The sequence below is a fragment of the Pseudophryne corroboree genome, chromosome 1, assembly GCF_028390025.1.
Source record: "Pseudophryne corroboree isolate aPseCor3 chromosome 1, aPseCor3.hap2, whole genome shotgun sequence".
Lineage (NCBI taxonomy): Eukaryota > Metazoa > Chordata > Amphibia > Anura > Myobatrachidae > Pseudophryne > Pseudophryne corroboree.
This window is the reverse complement of record NC_086444.1, coordinates 204,834,302-204,854,061: the sequence shown is the minus strand read 5'-3', so window position 1 is coordinate 204,854,061 and position 19,760 is coordinate 204,834,302. Positions and strand designations below refer to the sequence as shown.

Here is a 19,760-nt window from a genome sequence, read left to right as displayed (position 1 = left end):
TGCCATCTGTCGAAAAGACGGCAGTTTTCGACTTTTTAAGGTCGAATCCTGATTCGACCTATTCAATATTTTGCTAAATTTTTCGACAAGTCGATAAATTCGACTTGTCAAAAAGCACGTGGATCGGCGGAATAGATGCCGATCCACGTGTTGATGTCGAAACGGGGCCAAATCCGACAGCAAAATGATGTCGGACTGAGATGCGGACCCAGAGGAGGCGGGGGGGGGGGGGGGGGGAGCCACAGGGAGACGGGGGGACAGCCGGTGGGCATACAGAGATCAGCGCTACAGTAGCGCTGCAGCAGGATGTCACTCAGCCGCCCGACCTCACGGCAGCTTCCACCCGGCTCCAGCACGCTGCTGGAGCCCGGTGGAAGCTGCCGTGAGGTCGGGCGGCTGAGGGACATCCTGCTGCAGCGCTACTCCGTAGTGCTGGTCTCCCTGTATGCCCACCGGCTAGCCCCACGCAGCTCGCCCCCCTTCTCCTCCTCTGCGTCCCATCTAAATTAGACTTGAAAAAGTCGAATTAAGATGGGATTGAATAGGGGTTGTCGGATCCATTCCGACAAGTACATGTCGGAATGAATCCGACTTTAATTGAATATACCCCTTTGGGAGAAATATAGGCATTTGCAGAAGTCAAAGGACAAAGCTGGTCAAATACCATTTTCGCAGGGGAACAACCACCTTTTCCCTTTGTAAAAGGTCTTAACTACCTACAGAATGTTTTTTGTTTGGTTTTTTACATTTCCTGTCACTGTGGACACTGAACCACATTGGGGGTATTCAATTAGCCGTTGTAAATGTCCCACTGGAGGCTATCCAATTAGCCCAGTAAAGCCGTGACTCACGGCGTCTTATTGGGGATTTTGTTTCGCATGCTTCAGGTGAAACCAAATCCCCAGAAACAAACAGGTTTCACTGAACCTGTGTGTTTTTTTGGGAAATAATGTTTTTTTTACAGGCAACCAAATTGAATAACCTGTAAAACATACGGGTGAAACGTTGGGAAAAAAACACGAAAAACGTCAGGTTTTCGCGCCCGATGTATTTTCACCTGTAATTGGATACCCCATTATTTGATATACATCCACACATTTCCCTATCACTCCACATGTAACACTATAACATCTTGAGATACCTACAGCCAACCAGTTTCTTGCTTTAAAAGTAGCTTATAAGGCTTAACGACAAGTTGATGATACAAACAAGATTTCTTCTAGTGAGCAAAGCACTGTACACTAGTGATTATTAGTAATACACGGAACATGCTATGTGGCAGAAAGGATTCTAGTGATAGGAATGTCATTATTTGCACTCTCTAGCCACCTATCAATTGCTAGTGAATAGGCTTTGGGTCTCTTGTTCCAGTCTACATGCCACCTCAGGTTGGAAATGACATTTGTGTAATTACGTCCTAGACTTGCTCTCCAGCTGATAAACTGCTCCTTGTTGTATCGGTGAACAGATGCAGATACATCCTTATAGTCTATAATTGAGCGAAGCTTCTTATCCATAGAGCGGGCTGTGTCAGGAAATAGTACTGCAACATTTCTTAGTTCATCCGGGTCAACTGATAAATCTGCAAACATAAAATAATGAGGGTCATTTATAAAGCATTGTACACCTATTGTCTATATAATGAGCTGTATATTAGAGCCTTATTTATTGAGTGCAATAAAGCCAATAAGCAGCACTAAATCCTTTGTGTTGGTGCCATAAACCTCAATTAGTGCACTTGTGTCCAGATTTCTGCCAGTTCTGAAGGGTTTCTGGAAGATTGTGGAGGAGCAAAAGTTTGCACTGGCCAATGAGAACATTCGGGCTGACTGAGCGTGTTCCTTACAAGTATGGAGTACGTATGGGGGTAATTCAGACCTGATCACTAGGCTGCAATTTTTGGAGGGAGAATTCGCTGTGCAAGTGTGCATTCGCATGTGTAGCAGAGCTCAACAAACTGATTTTGTGCAGTCTCTGCTCAGCCCAGGACTTACTCTGCCGCTGCGAATGTTTCCTGCTGATCGGGGCCGGAGCTGATGTCAGACAACCTCCCTGAAAACGCCTGATCCCGCCTGCGTTTTTTTGGACACTCCTGTAAAACGGTCTGTTGCCACCCAGAAACGGCCTCTTCCTGTCAATCACCTTGCGAACACCAGTGCGATCGCTTTTTCCGCACCATCCCTTCGCTAGGCACCAATTCTCGGTGCTGTGGTCCGTCGCGCCTGCGCATTGCGGTGCATACGCAGTTCAGATCTGATCGCCCGCTGTGTGGCGATGAGGTCTGAATTACCCCCTATGTTTGCTAGTTTTGTGGAGCAGTGCACAAATGGTATTTCCTACTGCAGAGCAAAATTGAACTGCCATATTTGGGTGGCCATGGCACATTTGTAGAGGCTTGCAGTGAGGAAGGTGGCACACAACTATTTCCACTCCACAAAAAGGACTTTCATTTTTTGCACCAGCTCTGAACTGGCAGAGATGGGAACTTGTCCTATGCTTTTAATGAGACACCCAGCTATACAGTAAATAGGTGGAGAGTACCGTGTCCAAACCAAAGCTTCAAACATAAAGAGAAATGACAGAAGTAGTAAAGGTAATAATGCTTATGTGACAGGAACACAGAATTAACAACTATAATGGCCAAAGGCGTAACTAAGGGGGGTCTAGCAGGGCATGTGCCCTGGGCGCCATGGCAGGCCCCGCAGAGGGGGGCGCCAGCAGCGGCTAGGGCATCATGCCCACTTGCCCCCACTTTTGCTCTGCGTGACCCTGGGTCATCCCCCTGCTATGTGAGGGGAGGAGAGCGCAGCACCTCTCCTGCCCCTCAATGTGCTCAGTGTCTGGTCTCCGTTTGGTTTGTTAGCAAATCAGAGCTCGCGGACCGGCTCCTGATTGGCTGCCAGTCCGCGAGCTCTGATTGGCTAATGAACCGGGGCCAAGATCCCCAGCTGCCGGAGATTGGACTTCATGGAGCATTGAGGGGCAGGAGAGGCGCTGCGCTGTGCTCTCCTCCCCTCACATAGCAGATAGCAGCAGTGGTGAGCGGGGGGGAGGTGGTAATGTGTATCTGTCACTGTGGGGCAATGACCACCCTCCCTTGTGCATTGATTTTTTTTCTATGTGATTTCACCAATAGACTGCTCTGACATTGCCAGTATAGTGGGACTAGATCTTGAAACAACTTTTCCTGAAGATGTAATCAGCATGTCTACAGCATATTCACAAAGTAGATGTTCTAAATGCCAACAGCTGAATGTTTAATATATCCACATTAAATATGGCAAAACCTGCAAAATTTTTGTCACAATTTAAATCACAGCATTATACATGTCTATAAAATGATGACATTAGGATTAGGGTTATGGCTAGTGTAATGCCAATTGCCACAGTGTGGTGCTATGTGTATCTGGAACTTTGGGGCAATGTGTATCTGGCACTGTGGGATATTTGTGTATCTGGCACTGTGGGGCATTTGTGAATCTGGCACTGTGGGGCATTTGTGTATCTGGCACTGTGTGTACTGTGTAAAAAGGGGACTCTGCCTGTGTACTGTGTAAAAAGGGGACTCTACCTACCTGTGTACTGTGTAAATAGGGAACTCTACTGTCTTAATGTGCAAAAATTTAAAGAAGGTGTGCTGAGAGACGACACAAGGGGGAGGTGATAGTGTGCTGAGAGACGACACAAGGGGGAGGTGATAGTGTGCTGGGAGACGACACAAGGGGGAGGTGATAGTGTGCTGAGAGACGACACAAGGGGGAGGTGATAGTGTGCTGAGAGACGACACAAGGGGGAGGTGATAGTGTGCTGAGAGACGACACAAGGGGGAGGTGATAGTGTGCTGAGAGACGACACAAGGGGGAGGTGATAGTGTGCTGAGAGACGACACAAGGGGGAGGTGATAGTGTGCTGAGAGACGACACAAGGGGGAGGTGATAGTGTGCTGAGAGACGACACAAGGGGGAGGTGATAGTGTGCTGAGAGACGACACACGGGGGGAGGTGATAGTGTGCTGAGAGACGACACAAGGGGGAGGTGATAGTGTGCTGAGAGACGACACACGGGGGGAGGTGATAGTGTGCTGAGAGACGACACAAGGGGAGGTGATAGTGTGCTGAGAGACGACACAAGGGGGAGGTGATAGTGTGCTGAGAGACGACACACGGGGGGAGGTGATAGTGTGCTGAGAGACGACACAAGGGGGAGGTGATAGTGTGCTGAGAGACGACACAAGGGGGGAGGTGATAGTGTGCTGAGAGACGACACAAGGGGGAGGTGATAGTGTGCTGAGAGACGACACAAGGGGGAGATGATAGTGTGCTGAGAGACGACGCAGGGGGTAGGTGATAGTCATGTTGGCACGCCCCATTTTCTGTGGCCACGCCCCTTCTGTTATGTAACCACGCCCCTTCTGGTATGTGACCACGCCCTTCTGGTACATCTGAATAAAGTCATATAGAGCTATGGTAGCCAATCCCGGGATCTGGATCGGCAGGATCCCGGGATTTAGGGCCAAAAATGGCCAGGATTCAATCCCGGGATTGGAAGCTCCAATCCTGGGGATTGAGGGATCAGCGTTGAGCGTCCACAGCTCAGATACTGCCCGGCTTCCTTGTTCCGACTACCCAGCGCAGCGTGAGAGGTCACGCTGCGCCGTCAGCCGCTGCAGGGAGCCGCCAGCAGCGATCAGAGGATGTTCCCCACCTGCCTGCCCCCGGTATATGGTGAGTTATGAGTGTGGGGCGGGCGGGGCGAGGGGCCGGCAACATAGCAAAAAGCCAATCCCGGGTATCCCGGGAATCCTGGGATTTGCCATTTTTCAATCCCGATTGAAAAAATGGCCCGGGATTGGCTTCCCTATATAGAGCTTATTTATCATTAGCAGCCCCATTGTGGTGATACGTACAGTATAATTTCTTTTATCACTGCTTATTGTGGCAATAAATAAAATGACTAATCAACAGCAAAAATATATGAGAAAATATTGGAGAAGAAGCTGAGCGATTCTCAGCTTCTCTGCCGATCCTGGCCCAAGAGTAAGAATATCTTACAACTTTACTAAGCATTACTACTTCCATAAGACGGCTTACCAGCAAGAAAGTAATAAAAAAATAAGCACATTGAAAATGAAAAAAGTGAATTGTCATCTACTTGATGGTAATAACCCACAAACTGATTTAAATGCCAGTTTATAAGGTAGGCAGTTAGGGCCGGACCCTGCGTCTTTAGACGCAGCTGCTGTCAGCTACACGCCCTATTACCTATCAGAATTGCCAGCTGAGATCTACTTTCCTTCTGTATCTCTGTGTGTTACCATGAGGAGGCATGCGTAGTGTGGCTCAGATACATACTTACTATATCGGCCGTGTGCGTGTCACACTGTCACTGCATACACTCTGAATCGGGTCCTAAATTGCTAAAGCCCTGATATACAATAATGAGCCTCATAATTAATACAAACACTATGGGGTACATTTACTAAAGTCGTCTTTAACCGATTACACATTGGGGGTCATTCTGAGTTGTTCGCTCGTTGCCGATTTTCGCTATACTGCGATTAGTCGCTTACTGCGCATGCGCAAGGTACGCAGAGCGCATGCGCTTAGTTATTTTACACAAAAGTTAGGTATTTTACTCACGGCATAATGAAGCTTTTTCATCGCTGTGCTGATCGTAGTGTGATTGACAGGAAGTGGGTGTTTCTGGGCGGAAACTGGCCGTTTTATGGGAGTGTGCGGAAAAACGCAGGCGTTCGAGTTGCAAAATGCAGGAGTGGCTGGAGAAACGGGGGAGTGATTGGGCAAACGCTGGGTGTGTTTGTGACGTCAAACCAGGAACGAAAAGGACGGAGCTGGTCACAATGGCTGAGTAAGTCTGGAGCTACTCAGAAACTGCTAAGAAATTTCTATTCGCAATTCTGCTAATCTTTCGTTCGCACTTCTGCTAAGCTAAGATACACTCCCAGAGGGCGGCGGCTTAGCGTGTGCAATGCTGCTAAAAGCAGCTAGCGAGCGAACAACTCGGAATCACCCCCATTGTTCTAAATCGATATTGTGTTTCAGGGGCTACATCACACATTTACTAACAGCCGGTTTTTGATTTAAATGTCAGTAAATGTGCAATTTAGCCCCTGAAAAAAGCAATATCAATTTAGATTGATTTGTAATCGATTAAAAATGACTTTAGTACATTTACCCTTCAGCCCCAGTTCATTAATATGTATAAGAACTTTAGTGATTAATCTGCCACACTTGTGACATTATGATCAAAAAAGAACCTGAGGAATAGGGAAGCCAATCCTGGGCCATTTTTTCAATCCCGGGTATCGGGATTGAAAAATGGGCAATACCGGGATTCCCGGGATTCCCGGGATACCCGGGATTGGCTTTTACCTAGGTGGCCGCCCCCTCGCCCCACCCCACCCCGTCCCGCCCATTTAACTCACCATATACCGGGGGCGGGCGGGAGGGGACCATCCTGTGAACGCTGCTGGCGGCTCCCACCAGCAGCTAATAGCGCAGCGTGACCTTTCACGCTGTGCTGGGGACTCGGAAGCAGGAAGCTGGGCAGCGTTTGAGTGTCCTGTGGACGCTCAACGCTGATCCCTCAATCCCCGGGATTGGAGCTTCCTATCCCGGGATTGAATCCCGGCCATTTTTGGGCCTAAATCCCGGGATCCCGTCGATTCCGATCCCGTGATTGGCCACCATACTGAGGAACCTGTAAGGCTTAAAATGTTAAAATTGTTTACCGGGTACTGTCATGTCAGTGATTACATTAGGTTTTAAGCACTGCACATAATTTCTACTGCGCTAAATATACATTAATTACTATGGGGGAAGTTTATCAAACCTCCTAAACAACAGCTTCAAACTATCATTTATTGAGTACAGTCTATAAAATGATAGCTAGAAACTGATAGGTTACAAAAGCTTAACTTAACCTCTTTAGAAGGTTAGCACAGCGCTACTTTTAAATTTCATACTCAAACGCAACCGCGTCCACAAATGTGTCTATTGATGGTCCTCCTCTGGAGTACAATTGTGCGTTCCAATGTGCAAGGATGGAGACGCCCAGTGCCCGTAGGCACTGAAATACCCATTGGTGCATCTTTAGATGAAGCATGGAAACTGGCACCAGCCCCGGTGGCAGGTGCGGCTTCTATGTCCGAGTATGGCCTCTTGTGTGAGCGGGGGAGAATCTGTGTATGCAACTACTTTCACTGACAAAGCCATAAGACAGACCATCTCCGTGTGTGCGCTATGCCACCTCTCTGTCTCCGCCCAGGAACGCCCACTACATTTTCAACACATTCCCGAGACAGTGCATCTCCCATGCTCCTCAATCGCACTCCAACTTGGTGTGCACACTATTGTGAAGGTTGCGCAGTGCAACGCATACGCAGAAGAAATAAAACTGCTCCACTGCATCCAACATCGGCAGTGTGTGCGACTCAGAATCAGGCTCAATGTCTTGAAAGCTTGCATGATATCACCATTATGTGACAGATTCATTATGTGACAGCGTTGTGACCTGTGCTCTAGTCTAGATAGCATTTATGGTAGAACTTGTTGCTGCCTGCAACATGTCAAGTCACCAGCAGAAATCAGAGAAAATGCCCCTTTTGATTTGCAGTCATCCACTACTGTATACTGATTGAATACAGTAGCTGTTATGTCCTAAGCCCCATAATCACTTCCACTGGAACCTTGCCGCTCTCTGAACTGTCCCCTAAGAAAATGTATATCACAAATATATAGAGAGGTTTTAGGAACATGCCAAAACTGAAGATATACTGTATAAGAGAAAAAAAACACACACACTTTACATTTAGCAACCATCATAATATACACAGTCGAGTCACATTATTATGACCACCAGCTAATAGCCAGAGAAACTGCCGTGTGCAGCACGGACAGCAGCTAGATGGACTGAACTGTCATTTTAGACACACGTCTGGTAGCCCCCAGGTTAATATTGACAGTGAGCTGCTCCACTGTAGCGCGTCGGACAGCCTTCACGTACCTTCGTAGCCGACATTCACCTCTCACATCAATGGCACGTGGTGCTCCACAGTTTCCACGTCATTCACTCGCAATGGTGCCATTTGTCCAGGCACGATACACCTTCACCACAGCAGCACACAAACAGTTAACAAACTGCGCTGTTTTAGAAATACTGCCACCCTTGGCCCGAAAACCGATAATCATCCACTTTGACAACTTGGATAAATCACCCCTTTTACCCATGACAGCAACGAGTGATATGTGTGCAGACGGCCTATCACACACCTTATATACCCACCAAGCCAGCACATGACGTACTTCATGGGCTACGCACTGCCGACGTCAAATGTAGGAGGTGGTCATAATAATGTGACTCAACCGTGTATTAGCTAATGCAATGGAATTACGGGCAGCTATACACTGTTAAAATGAACATGGGAGCATTGCATTAATAAAAGGATGTAAGGAAAGGCCATAACATACTGTATATACATAGATAACAGTGTGCTGAACAAGTGTACACCATGTTATAATACGTGGATATGTTAATGCAAACAAAAACAGTGAACAGTGAAGCTCTACTGGCACAAAATAATGCACAAATAAATGTAGTAATAAAAGCTATGGAAAACTAACGTAATGAGAACACTAATGTGCAATTACTCCTGCAAATGCATGTCACATTCTGCAATTACATAAACACACAATTATGCTGCTGTAATAACAATTACATTTGCTGCGTTGAATCCGTAATTATATATCACTGGCGAATTGTTTAAAAAAATAACAAGAATCAAACAAGTTTACATCTCTATCATTTATGCCGCACTTAGTATAACGGGGTAGGAGTTTGCATGCTGATTAATATGGTAGGTTTATTAATCACCAATGGAAATGTGGGTTTCTTATAATTACAACACATATGCCAATGCGCCGTAATTATAAAAAAACCAAAAACACTTTTCAACTAAAATGAGAGGAGCTCAATCATTCTACTTGTATACTATGAAAGAAGATTGCACTCACCTTCAGTGCAGGGGCGTTTAAGAAATTAATGGGACTGTGTGCAAGATTAGTGCTTTGGCTCCCACCCAATTATTCCTACACCACTGAACATACTGTACATAAATGATTCCCCGCCTCCATTTTTAAGTGTTTACTGAATCATTTATATTAAATGTGGAAAATAAGATTTTAAACCTACCGGTAAATATTTTTCTCCTAGTCCGTAGAGGATGCTGGGGACTCCGTAAGGACCATGGGGAATAGACGGGCTCCGCAGGAGACATGGGCACTATAAAGAAACTTTAGAATGGGTGTGCACTGGCTCCTCCCTCTATGCCCCTCCTCCAGACCTCAGTTAGAGAAACTGTGCCCAGAGGAGACGGACAGTACGAGGAAAGGATTTTGTTAATCCAAGGGCAAGATTCACACCTGCCCACACCATCCACACCGTATAACCTGGAATATACGAACCAGTCAACAGTATGAAACAAAACAGCATCACGCAAAGACTGTACAAAACTGTAACATAATAACCCTTATGCAAGCAAATAACTATATACAAGTCTTGCAGAATGTTGTCCGCACTGGGACGGGCGCCCAGCATCCTCTACGGACTAGGAGAAAAAGATTTATCCTCTTATCCTCTTACGTCCTAGAGGATGCTGGGGACTCCGTAAGGACCATGGGGATTATACCAAAGCTCCCAAATGGGCGGGAGAGTGCGGATGACACTGCAGCACCGATTGAGCAAACATGAGGTCCTCCTCAGCCAGGGTATCAAACTTGTAGAATTTAGCAAAAGTGTTTGAACCCGACCAAGTCGCTGCTCGGCAAAGCTGTAATGCCGAGACGCCTCGGGCAGCCGCCCAAGAAGATCCCACCTTCCTAGTGGAATGGGCCTTCACCGAATTAGGTAACGGCAATCCAGCCGTAGAATGAGCCTGCTGAATCGTGTTACAGATCCAGGGAGCAATAGTCTGCTTAGAAGCAGAAGCGCCAACCTTGTTGGCTGCATACAGGACAAACAGAGCTTCTGTTTTCTTAATTTGAGCCGTCCTGGCTACGTAAATTTTTAAGGCCCTGACTACATCAAGGGATTTGGAATCCTCCAAATCTCCCGTAGCCACAGGCACCACAATAGGTTGGTTCATATGAAAAGAGGGAACCACCTTAGGCAAAAATTGAGGACGAGTTCGCAACTCAGCTCTGTCCACATGGAAATTCAGATAGGGGCTTTTGTGAGATAAAGCCGCCAACTCAGACACTCGCCTTGCAGACGCCAAGGCCAACAACATAACCACTTTCCAAGTGAGATATTTTAATTCCACGATTTGAAGAGGCTCAAACCAATGAGACTTAAGGAACTGTAACACCACGTTAAGGTCCCATGGTGCCACTGAGGGCACAAAAGGAGGCTGGATATGCAGCACTCCCTTCACAAAAGTCTGGACTTCTGGTAGAGAAGCCAATTCCTTCTGAAAGAAAATAGACAGGGCCGAAATCTGTACCTTAATGGAACCTAATTTTAGGCCCAAATTCACTCCAGTCTGTAGGAAGTGGAGAAAACGGCCCAGATGGAATTCCTCGGAAGGAGCATTCTTGGTCTCACACCACGACACATACTTCCTCCAGATACGGTGATAATGTTTCGCTGTCACCTCCTTCCTAGCCCTTATCAGAGTAGGAATGACCTCATCCGGAATGCCCTTTTCAGCTAGGATCCGGCGTTCAACCGCCATGCCGTCAAACGCAGCCGCGGTAAGTCTTGGAACAGACAGGGCCCCTGTTGTAACAGGTCCTCTCTGAGAGGAAGAGGCCACGGATCTTCTGTGAGCATTTCCTGTAGCTCCGGATACCAGGCCCTTCGAGGCCAATCTGGAACAATGAGAATTGCCTGTACTCCTTTTCGTCTTATGATTCTCAATATTTTTGAGATGAGAGGAAGAGGAGGGAACACATAGACCGACTGGAATACCCATGGAGTCACCAGGGCGTCCACTGCTACCGCCTGAGGGTCCCTTGACCTGCTACAATACCTCGGGAGCTTTTTGTTGAGGCGTGACGCCATCATGTCTATTTGAGGCAGTCCCCACTGACTTGCAATGTCTGCAAAGACTTCTTGATGAAGTCCCCATTCTCCTGGATGGAGATCGTGTCTGCTGAGGAAGTCTGCTTCCCAGTTGTCCACTCCCGGAATGAAGACTGCTGTCAGAGTGCTTACATGATTTTCCGCCCAGCGAAGAATTCTGGTGGCTTCTGCCATTGCCACTCTGCTCCTTGTTCCGCCTTGGCGGTTTACATGAGCCACAGCCGTGACCTTGTCTGACTGAATCAGAACCGGTAGGTCGCGTAGAAAATTCTCCGCTTGACGTAGGCCGTTGTATATGGCCCTCAATTCCAGTACGTTGATGTGTAGACAAGCCTCCTGGCTTGACCACAGACCCTGGAAGTTTCTTCCCTGTGTGACTGCTCCCCAGCCTCAGAGGCTCGCGTCTGTGGTCACCAGAACCCAGTCCTGAATGCCGAACCTGCGACCCTCTAGAAGGTGAGCACTCTGCAGCCACCACAAGAGATATACCCTGGCCCTGGGGGACAGGCTGATCATCTGATGAATATGTAGATGTGACCTGGACCACTTGTCCAGAAGGTCCCACTGAAAGGTCCTCGCATGGAACCTGCCGAATGGAATGGCCTCGTAAGACGCCACCATCTTTCCCAGAACTCGAGTGCAGTGATGGACCGACACCCTTTTTGACTTTAACAGGTCTCTGACCACGTTCTGGAGTTCCTGGGCCTTTTCCATCGGGAGAAAAAATAGGATTTTGGTTCCTACCGGTAAATCCTTTTCTCTTAGTCCGTAGAGGATGCTGGGGACTCCAAAAGGACCATGGGGTATAGATGGATCCGCAGGAGCTTGGGCACACTATAAAGACTTAAACTGGGTGTGAACTGGCTCCTCCCTCTATGCCCCTCTTCCAGACTTCAGTTAGAAAACTGTGCCCAGGAGAGATGGACATTTTGAGGAAAGAATACCAAAGCTCCAGAACGGGCGGGAGAGTGCGAACGAATCTGCAGCACCGATTGAGCCAACAAAAGGTCCCCCTCAACCAGGGTATCAAACTTGTAGATCATAGCAAAAGCGCTTGAACCCGACCAAGTATCCCCTCGGCAAAGTTGAACCGCCAAGACTCCTCGGGCATTCGCCCAGGAAGAGCCCATCATCCCAGTAGAATGGGCCTCCACCGACCCCGGTGACGGCAATCCAGCCGAAGAAGGAACATCTCAAATAGCATCACAGATCCAGTGTGTAACAGACTGCATAACACAGTCACCCAAACCCTGCTGGGAACATACCAGACAAACAGAACCACTGGTTCTCCAAACTGAGCCCAACTGGCGACCAAAATATTCAAATCCCTGGCTACATCGAGAGAAATTGAATCAGCTAATGCCTAAGTAACCACCGGCATCAAAATAGACCGATTTCTGCGAAACCCAGAAACCACTCTTGGCAGAACTACTAACCGAGTTCTCAAGTTCTCTCTAACCACATGCAAGATCAAACAAGGCTCTTGTGAGACAAAACCACCACTTCCGACACCCGCCTTGCGGATGTCAAAGCCAAGAGCACAACCCCTTTCCAAGAGAGAACTTTTTGTAAAGAAATTATTAGGCTACACTACACAGAAATGGAGCCCAACTTTAAGCTCGCATCCACACCGGTTTGCAAAGTAAGGATAAGAACGACCTAGCTGAAAGTCTTCCATAGGCCTTCCTGGATACACACCAAAACCCATAGTCACACCAACTACGGTGGTAAAGCTTAGCCGTTACTTCTTCTTAGTCTTAAGAATTGAGGAAATGACTACACTGGGAACAACCTTTCAGTTTAGGATATGGCATTCAACCGCAACGACGTCAGACGCAGCCGCGGTAAGTCATGAAACATGCCCTGATCTTGACATAACAGATCCTCACGTAGAGGAAGAGGGCAGGAATCCTCTGTGAGTAAACATGAAAAAACTGGATAGCAAACCCTCCTTGGCAAGACCGGGTCCAAGAGAATCGCCTGAACCTTTTTTTCATCTCCCTTTTATCACCTTCAGAAAAAATGAAAGTGGAGAGACCACATAGACCGACTAAAAACACCCACGGTGACACGAGGATGTCCACTGCTATAGCTTGAGCGACCCTTGGCCTGGAACAATATCCCTGAGGCCTCTCGTTGAGGCGAGACGTCAACAAATCCAATTGTGACATTCCTCAAAGACTTGTAACGTCTGTGAAAACTACTCGATGATGACTGAATTTCTCCCAGTATGGAGATCGCGTCAGCAGAGGAAATCTAGTTCTCAGTCGTTCACCTCCGGAACGAAGGCTGCTAATATAGCATTTATCATACTTTCCACCGAATGGCAAAACTGTGCATCTTCTGCCATTGCCGCTCTTCTCCTAGCTCCGCCATAGCGGCTTACTTACACCACTGCTGACAAGTCGTCTAGCAGAACTAACACGGACAGAACACGAAGAATACAGCTGTCGAAACTAACTCTTAATTAAAAAAAGCTTATAGCAGACAAGCCTTCCAACTTGACTTATCCCCTGGAAACACGTCCCTTGCAAGTACTGCTCCCCCGTCGAGGAGATCTGTATGCACGGACACCAGGATCTACACCTGGAACCCGAACCTTCATCCCTCTAGAGGGAGAGAACTGAGCCGACACCACAGGAACGATGTCCTGGCCATTATGATTATATTCAGGTGCATGTGCAGGCGAGACCCGGACCACATTTCCCACTGGTCTCTTGACAGCCACTCTAGCATTAGACCCGCTCGCCAAAAAAGGCCTCTCAGGCCGCACCCAACCGGTTTAGTAACGGAACCCCTTGATGAAGCGTCACAGTAACGCCGATCCAACTTTGGATCCTCAGACCTCTTTTCATATGGAAAAATACCGAACCTTAACCAGTCATTAGCTACTCTGAAACCCACCTCCGACATCTGTGCCGTTGGAAACCACAGCCAATCCTCGTGTCGAAGAACAGTCAGAGAGAAACAACGATGCGCCCCCTTTATACAGAGACAACCGGACAATGTCCTGAACCTGACGCACCTCTGTATGGTGTCACGTACTATCTTCCCTTCCATAGTGGAACGGCAAGAACTATTAGAAAAACAGTAAGGGGAAACAACCGTAACTCAGAATGTTCCCCTTTGGATTCCATAAATAACCCTCAGGTCCTAGTCTATTCCTGGACTAACTGAAAATTAGTAGACGAGTGCCCACCGGGGTGTGGACCAGCCCGACAGACTCAATGACAAGTGGTGGATGTAGAGGAAACAGAAAACGACATCCACTACTGCAACCCAACAAGGCTGCAGAACTATTACCTTTTAACCTTCCACTGTCTGCACCGAAAAGTAAAAAACGAATGGTATCGAACCGGTTAAAATGACAGCATCCCACAAAAGAATGCGTCACCAACCATTGTGAAGGAGGCTAACTCACGAAGTTAGACTTGCCAGTGGTATCCGCCGAGATTGCCCGGAGACATCCTCAGCATTTTTCCGGTCACACCTCCTGCTGTCACGTGGCAGTCTGCTGTAATGTTATAAGATAGAATCAACATAGGCAAGCCTTCCCACTCTGGGTAGGGCAATTCTATCAGATGCCTACCCGAATACAACATTCCCTCAAGTGCATACAGTGCAAATAAGGTCCACGTATAGAAATAAAATTTCACTTAGCTGCCTGTGTACAATACTTTGCGACCGGGCTATGCGTCGACCAGGAGTTGACTGTCATAATTTTCTCTCCGCGTTGTGAAGAGAATAATATTCGGACTCCTTGAGAGGATCGAAAACCAACTCGTCACGGCCAATCTAGAGCTTAATCAACAGAGCGACCAGCACATGAGAAGAGTACCATTATTTCAGCCTTCATGAATATACATCATGTAATACACAAGAAAACACATATATCCTAACCATGCATATATAAACCTATATCTACATATATACACATATAAATATAACCTATACGCAAGTGGATTGTCCAGACCTGTCAGGTCCCTAGTGACAGTAATGTGTTGTGAATGTGTATGACTATGTACTGACATGCCCCAGATGTGGATCTACCAGGAACGCTATGGTCGACAGAAACTTAGTAAATGTCGACAGCAAGGAATATCAAGCGGGCAAAAAATAATAATAATCTTGGAACCCCGAGGGGTCTGAGGGAAGGATACAAATACAATTTTGATAACACTCCCCCCACATATACCTATAAAGATATATATATATATATATATACAGGTACAAGGCCATAACAGCCTAATAGTTTTTTTACCCAGGAAATACCGTTGATGCCGACAGGGCATCCCCAAACCACTGTATCTCCCCTATCGTGTTTACTGTTCCAAGCATACAAACACCCATTTGCTAATACTTAATTTTCTGAATCAAGTACCGCCCACGCCGGCGAAGCCGACAGTTATCCCCACAGCAGCTTGTGTCAAAGCCCTCACACCTGTCGACATATGTCGACTAACCAATAGTGGGTACAAACAGGGAAACAGTGCAGTTATGAAATACAAGAGTGATTATGCGTCCATTATCAAAACATAATGCTATATGGGTGCAACCCCATGCCCCCCCTCCATCTTACTATCCAGCAAGTCCTGGCGGGGATCTGGGGAAAATGGCGCTGACTCCTTTGTGAGAGCTTAAGCTCCGCCCCTTCCCGGCGCGCTCAAGCCCGCTCAATATATAAATAAATATATAACCCTAACTTGAGCTGGGGCTTTTATACAGGGAGTAACCCCCTGTATATACCCCTATAGGTATAAACACAGCCCAGGGCGCCCCCCCCCCCCCCCCCGCACCCACGGAAGCCGTTGGTGTGTGGGAGCCGTGGAGTGCAGCGTGTACGCTGCGGTGCCCCGGCGGGGTGAAGACACCCGGTGTCCGGGTATGTTCCCCCGCCCGGGATCATTCACTAAATGCTGCTCAGGGCGCTCCCCCCCAGCGCCCTGCACCCTGCAGGCTTCTGGTGTACGGGAGCAGGGAGCGCAGCGCTACCGCTGCTGCTCCCGCCCATTTGCGGCGTACTGGCGGGGCAGGCACCGAAGGATGACCCCCCGCCAGTGAAGTACAAAACACAAAAACACAAATACATATATATACTGCCCAGGGCGCTCCCCCCCCAGCGCCCTGCACCCTGCAGGCCGATGGCGTGTAGGAGCGGGGAGCGCAGCGCTACCGCTGCTGCTCCCTTCCGCTCGCGGCGTACTGGTGGGGCGGACACCGAAGGATGTCTCCCCGCCAGTAAAGTACACAATATATATAAATATACTGCCCAGGGCGCTCCTCCCCAGCGCCCTGCACCCTGCAGGTGATGATGTGTGTGGGAGCAGGGAGCGCAGCACTACCGCCGTTGCTCTCCCCTGCGGCACACTGGCGGGGTGACCATACCCGGTGCCCGGGCACATAAATATGTTCCCCGCCAGCTCCTAGACCCTCAGCAACATGCCCCCAGGGCGCTCCCCCCCAGCGCCCTGCACCCTGCCAGAGACGTTGGTGTGTGGGAGCATGGAGCGCAGCACTACCGCTGCTGTTACCTCCGTTACTGAAGTCTTCTGCCGTCACTGAAGTCTTCTTTTCTTCCAATACTCACCCGGCTTCTTTCTTCTGGCTTCTGTGAGGGGATTGACGGCGTGGCTCCGGGAACAAGCTGTTAGGATTCCTGTACTCCAGACCGGAGGAGATCTTATGGCAGGGATCTGAGTACAGGAAAATAAGCTGGTTGTGGGAGCTGGATAGCCTAGTAACCCCTGGCGCCCTAACTCCGTTGTCTCGCCCGTGTTATCAGAAATCCCCTGCGAGACTATGGTTGCTTGAGCCCATGGCAGCCGCGTTCGAAGGGCGGATTATGTCTGCCCAACCCCGATGCCCCCGCAGGTCTTAATGGGAGACAAGGGGAAGTCCGAGACAGGGTGATAACAAGGGGCCCTCTGACTAAGCAACCAGGCCAGGGATTACAAGCTAACTAACTAAATCAAAAGGTATGTGCGGACTAGCCGCCAGGAAAAAGGACAACCAAGGATCCACTGATCCGACACTCCTATCCGGCACCGCCGGACACCAGAGTGGATCTGTGGAAGCGGAATCCTCCGCAAAGCTCCAGAACACAATTAAACAAAATAATAAACAGAAGCGGACAAGCCGCAACACACGGCTGCGCCGCGACTCACGAACACCACCAGATGTTAAAGGTGCTCGGTCAGACTCCAGGAACAGATGGTAACTTCCGAGTACAGGATCTCTGAGGACAGGAACAACCGAAAAGACCGGGACTGGGAACTCTCTGCAGCAGACACAGGCAAACAGGAAGCTATCACCGGCGTCTGTAAGAAGTCCTGAGGGTGCCTTTATTCAGGCACCCTCCAATCAGGATCCAGACAGGACAATCAAATAGAAATGCCGTGCAGCTTGCATGCTGCACGGCCAGCACATAATCAGGGTAATGAGAATAGACCCAGCAACGGGGAACGCGGCTGAACGTGGCGTCCCCGTTGCTAAGGTCAGAGCGGCTCCGTGCGCCCGGCGTCTTAGCGTTGCCAGGGAGCCGGCGGCTGAACGCGCACGGCGTCCCTGGTTGCTAGGCGCCGGGCCGCACGGCCGAGCGGACCCCGGCGCCTAACACAAGCAGCTAGGCGCACCAAGTGATCGAACCCTCTGGAGCTAATGGTGTCCAGTAGCCGAGAAGCAGAGCCTTTAAACTAAGAAGAAGTAGGTCCTGCTTCTCTCCCCTCACTCCCACGCTGCAGGGAGCCTGTAGCCAGCAGGTCTCCCTGAAAATAGAAAACCTAACATAAAGTCTTTCAGAGAAACTCAGGAGAGCTCCCCTAGTGTGTGACCCATCACTCCTGGGCACAAAGTCTAACTGAGGTCTGGAGGAGGGGCATAGAGGGAGGAGCCAGTTCACACCCAGTTTAAGTCTTTATAGTGTGCCCAAGCTCCTGCGGATCCGTCTATACCCCATGGTCCTTTTGGAGTCCCCAGCATCCTCTAGGACGTATGAGAAACCCTTTTTTTTCGTTCCGTATCCAGAATCATGCCTAAGAAAGGCAAACGGGTCGTTGGAACCAACTGTGACTTTGGTAGATTGAGAATCCAGCCGTGCTGTTGCAACACCCTCAGGGAGAGTGACACGCTGTTCAGCAACTGTTCCCTCGATCTTGCTTTTATTAGGAGATTGCCCAAGTACGGGATAATTGTGACACCCTGCTTGCGCAGGAGCACCATCATTTCCGCCATTACCTTGGTGAAAATCCTCGGGGCCGTGGAAAGCCCAAACGGCAACGTCTGAAATTGGTAATGACAATCCTGTACAGCAAATCTCAGGAACGCCTGATGAGGAGGATATATGGGGACATGAAGGTATGCATCCTTTATGTCCAGGGACACCATATAATCCCCCCCCTCCAGGCTGGCGATGACCGCTCTGAGCGATTCCATCTTGAATTTGAACCTTTTCAAGTATAGGTTTAAGGATTTTAAATTCAGAATGGGTCTGACCGAACCATCCGGTTTCGGTACCACAAACAGGGTTGAGTAGTACCCCGTCCCCTGTTGAAGCAGGGGCACCTTGACCACCACTTGTTGAAGACACAGCTTTTGAATTGCATTTAAAACTACTTCCCTCTCCTGGGAAGAAGCTGGTAGGGCCGATTTGAAAAAACGGCGAGGAGGCACCTCTTCGAATTCCAGCTTGTAACCCTGGGAAACAATGTCTATTGCCCAGGGATCCACCTGTGATTGAATCCAAACGTGGCTGAAAAGTCGAAGACGTGCCCCCACTGGGGCGGACTCCCTCAGGGGAGCCCCAGCATCATGCGGTGGATTTTGTTGAAGCCGGGGAGGACTTCTGTTCCTGGGAACTAGCTGTAGTTGTCAGCTTTTTCCCTCTGCCCTTACCTCTGGCGAGAAAGGAAGATCCCCGTACTCTCTTGGATTTATGCGACCGAAAGGACTGCATCTGATAATGTGGCGTTTTCTTTGGCTGTGAGGAAACATAAGGTAAAAAAGTGGATTTACCTGCAGTAGCTGTGGAAACCAGGTCCGTGAGACCTTCCCCAAATAATTCCTCACCCTTGTAAGGCAAAACCTCCATATGCTTCTTTGAGTCGGCATCACCCGTCCATTGTCGGGTCCACAGGGCTCATCTAGCAGAAATCGACATGGCGTTGGCTCTGGAACCCAGTAGGCCAACGTCTCTCTGAGCATCTCTCACATATAGGACAGCATCCTTAATATGACCCAAGGGCAATAAAACGGTATCCTTATCCAGTGTATCAATTTCAGCATACAAGGTATCTGTCCACGCTGCTACAGCGCTACAAACCCAAGCCCACGCTATCGCTGGTCTGAGTAATGTACCAGTATGTGTGTAAATTGACTTCAACGTAGTCTCTTGCCTGCGATCAGCAGGATCCTTGAGGGTTGCGGTATCTTGAGACGGCAGCGCCACCTTTTTGGATAAGCGCGTCAACGCTTTGTCCACTCTGGGAGAGGATTCCCACCGTATCCTGTCCTTAGCCGGGAAAGGATACGCCATAAGAATCCTTTTGGGAATCTGCAGTTTCTTGTCTGGAGTTTCCCAAGCCCTTTCAAACAACTCATTTAGCTCATGTGAAGGGGGGAAAGTAACCTCAGGTTTCTTTTCCTTATACATGCGCACCCTCGTG

General features: G+C 48.7%; 1 protein-coding gene across 4 annotated transcripts in view; it reads right to left on the bottom strand.

Annotated features, from left to right (window-relative positions):
- Positions 1-429: 429 nt before the first annotated feature.
- The window catches only part of ARSK (arylsulfatase family member K), a 251,854-nt gene continuing 232,523 nt past the window's right edge, over positions 430-19,760 (bottom strand). For 3 of the 4 annotated variants that reach the window (XM_063964034.1, XM_063964035.1, XM_063964033.1), the window contains one exon: positions 430-1,582. In XM_063964034.1, coding sequence (XP_063820104.1) covers positions 1,272-1,582 — 311 coding nt within the window. In that variant the 3' untranslated portion in view covers positions 430-1,271. The remainder of the gene's footprint in view (positions 1,583-19,760) is intronic. The other variant, XR_010247578.1, reaches the window with a different exon arrangement.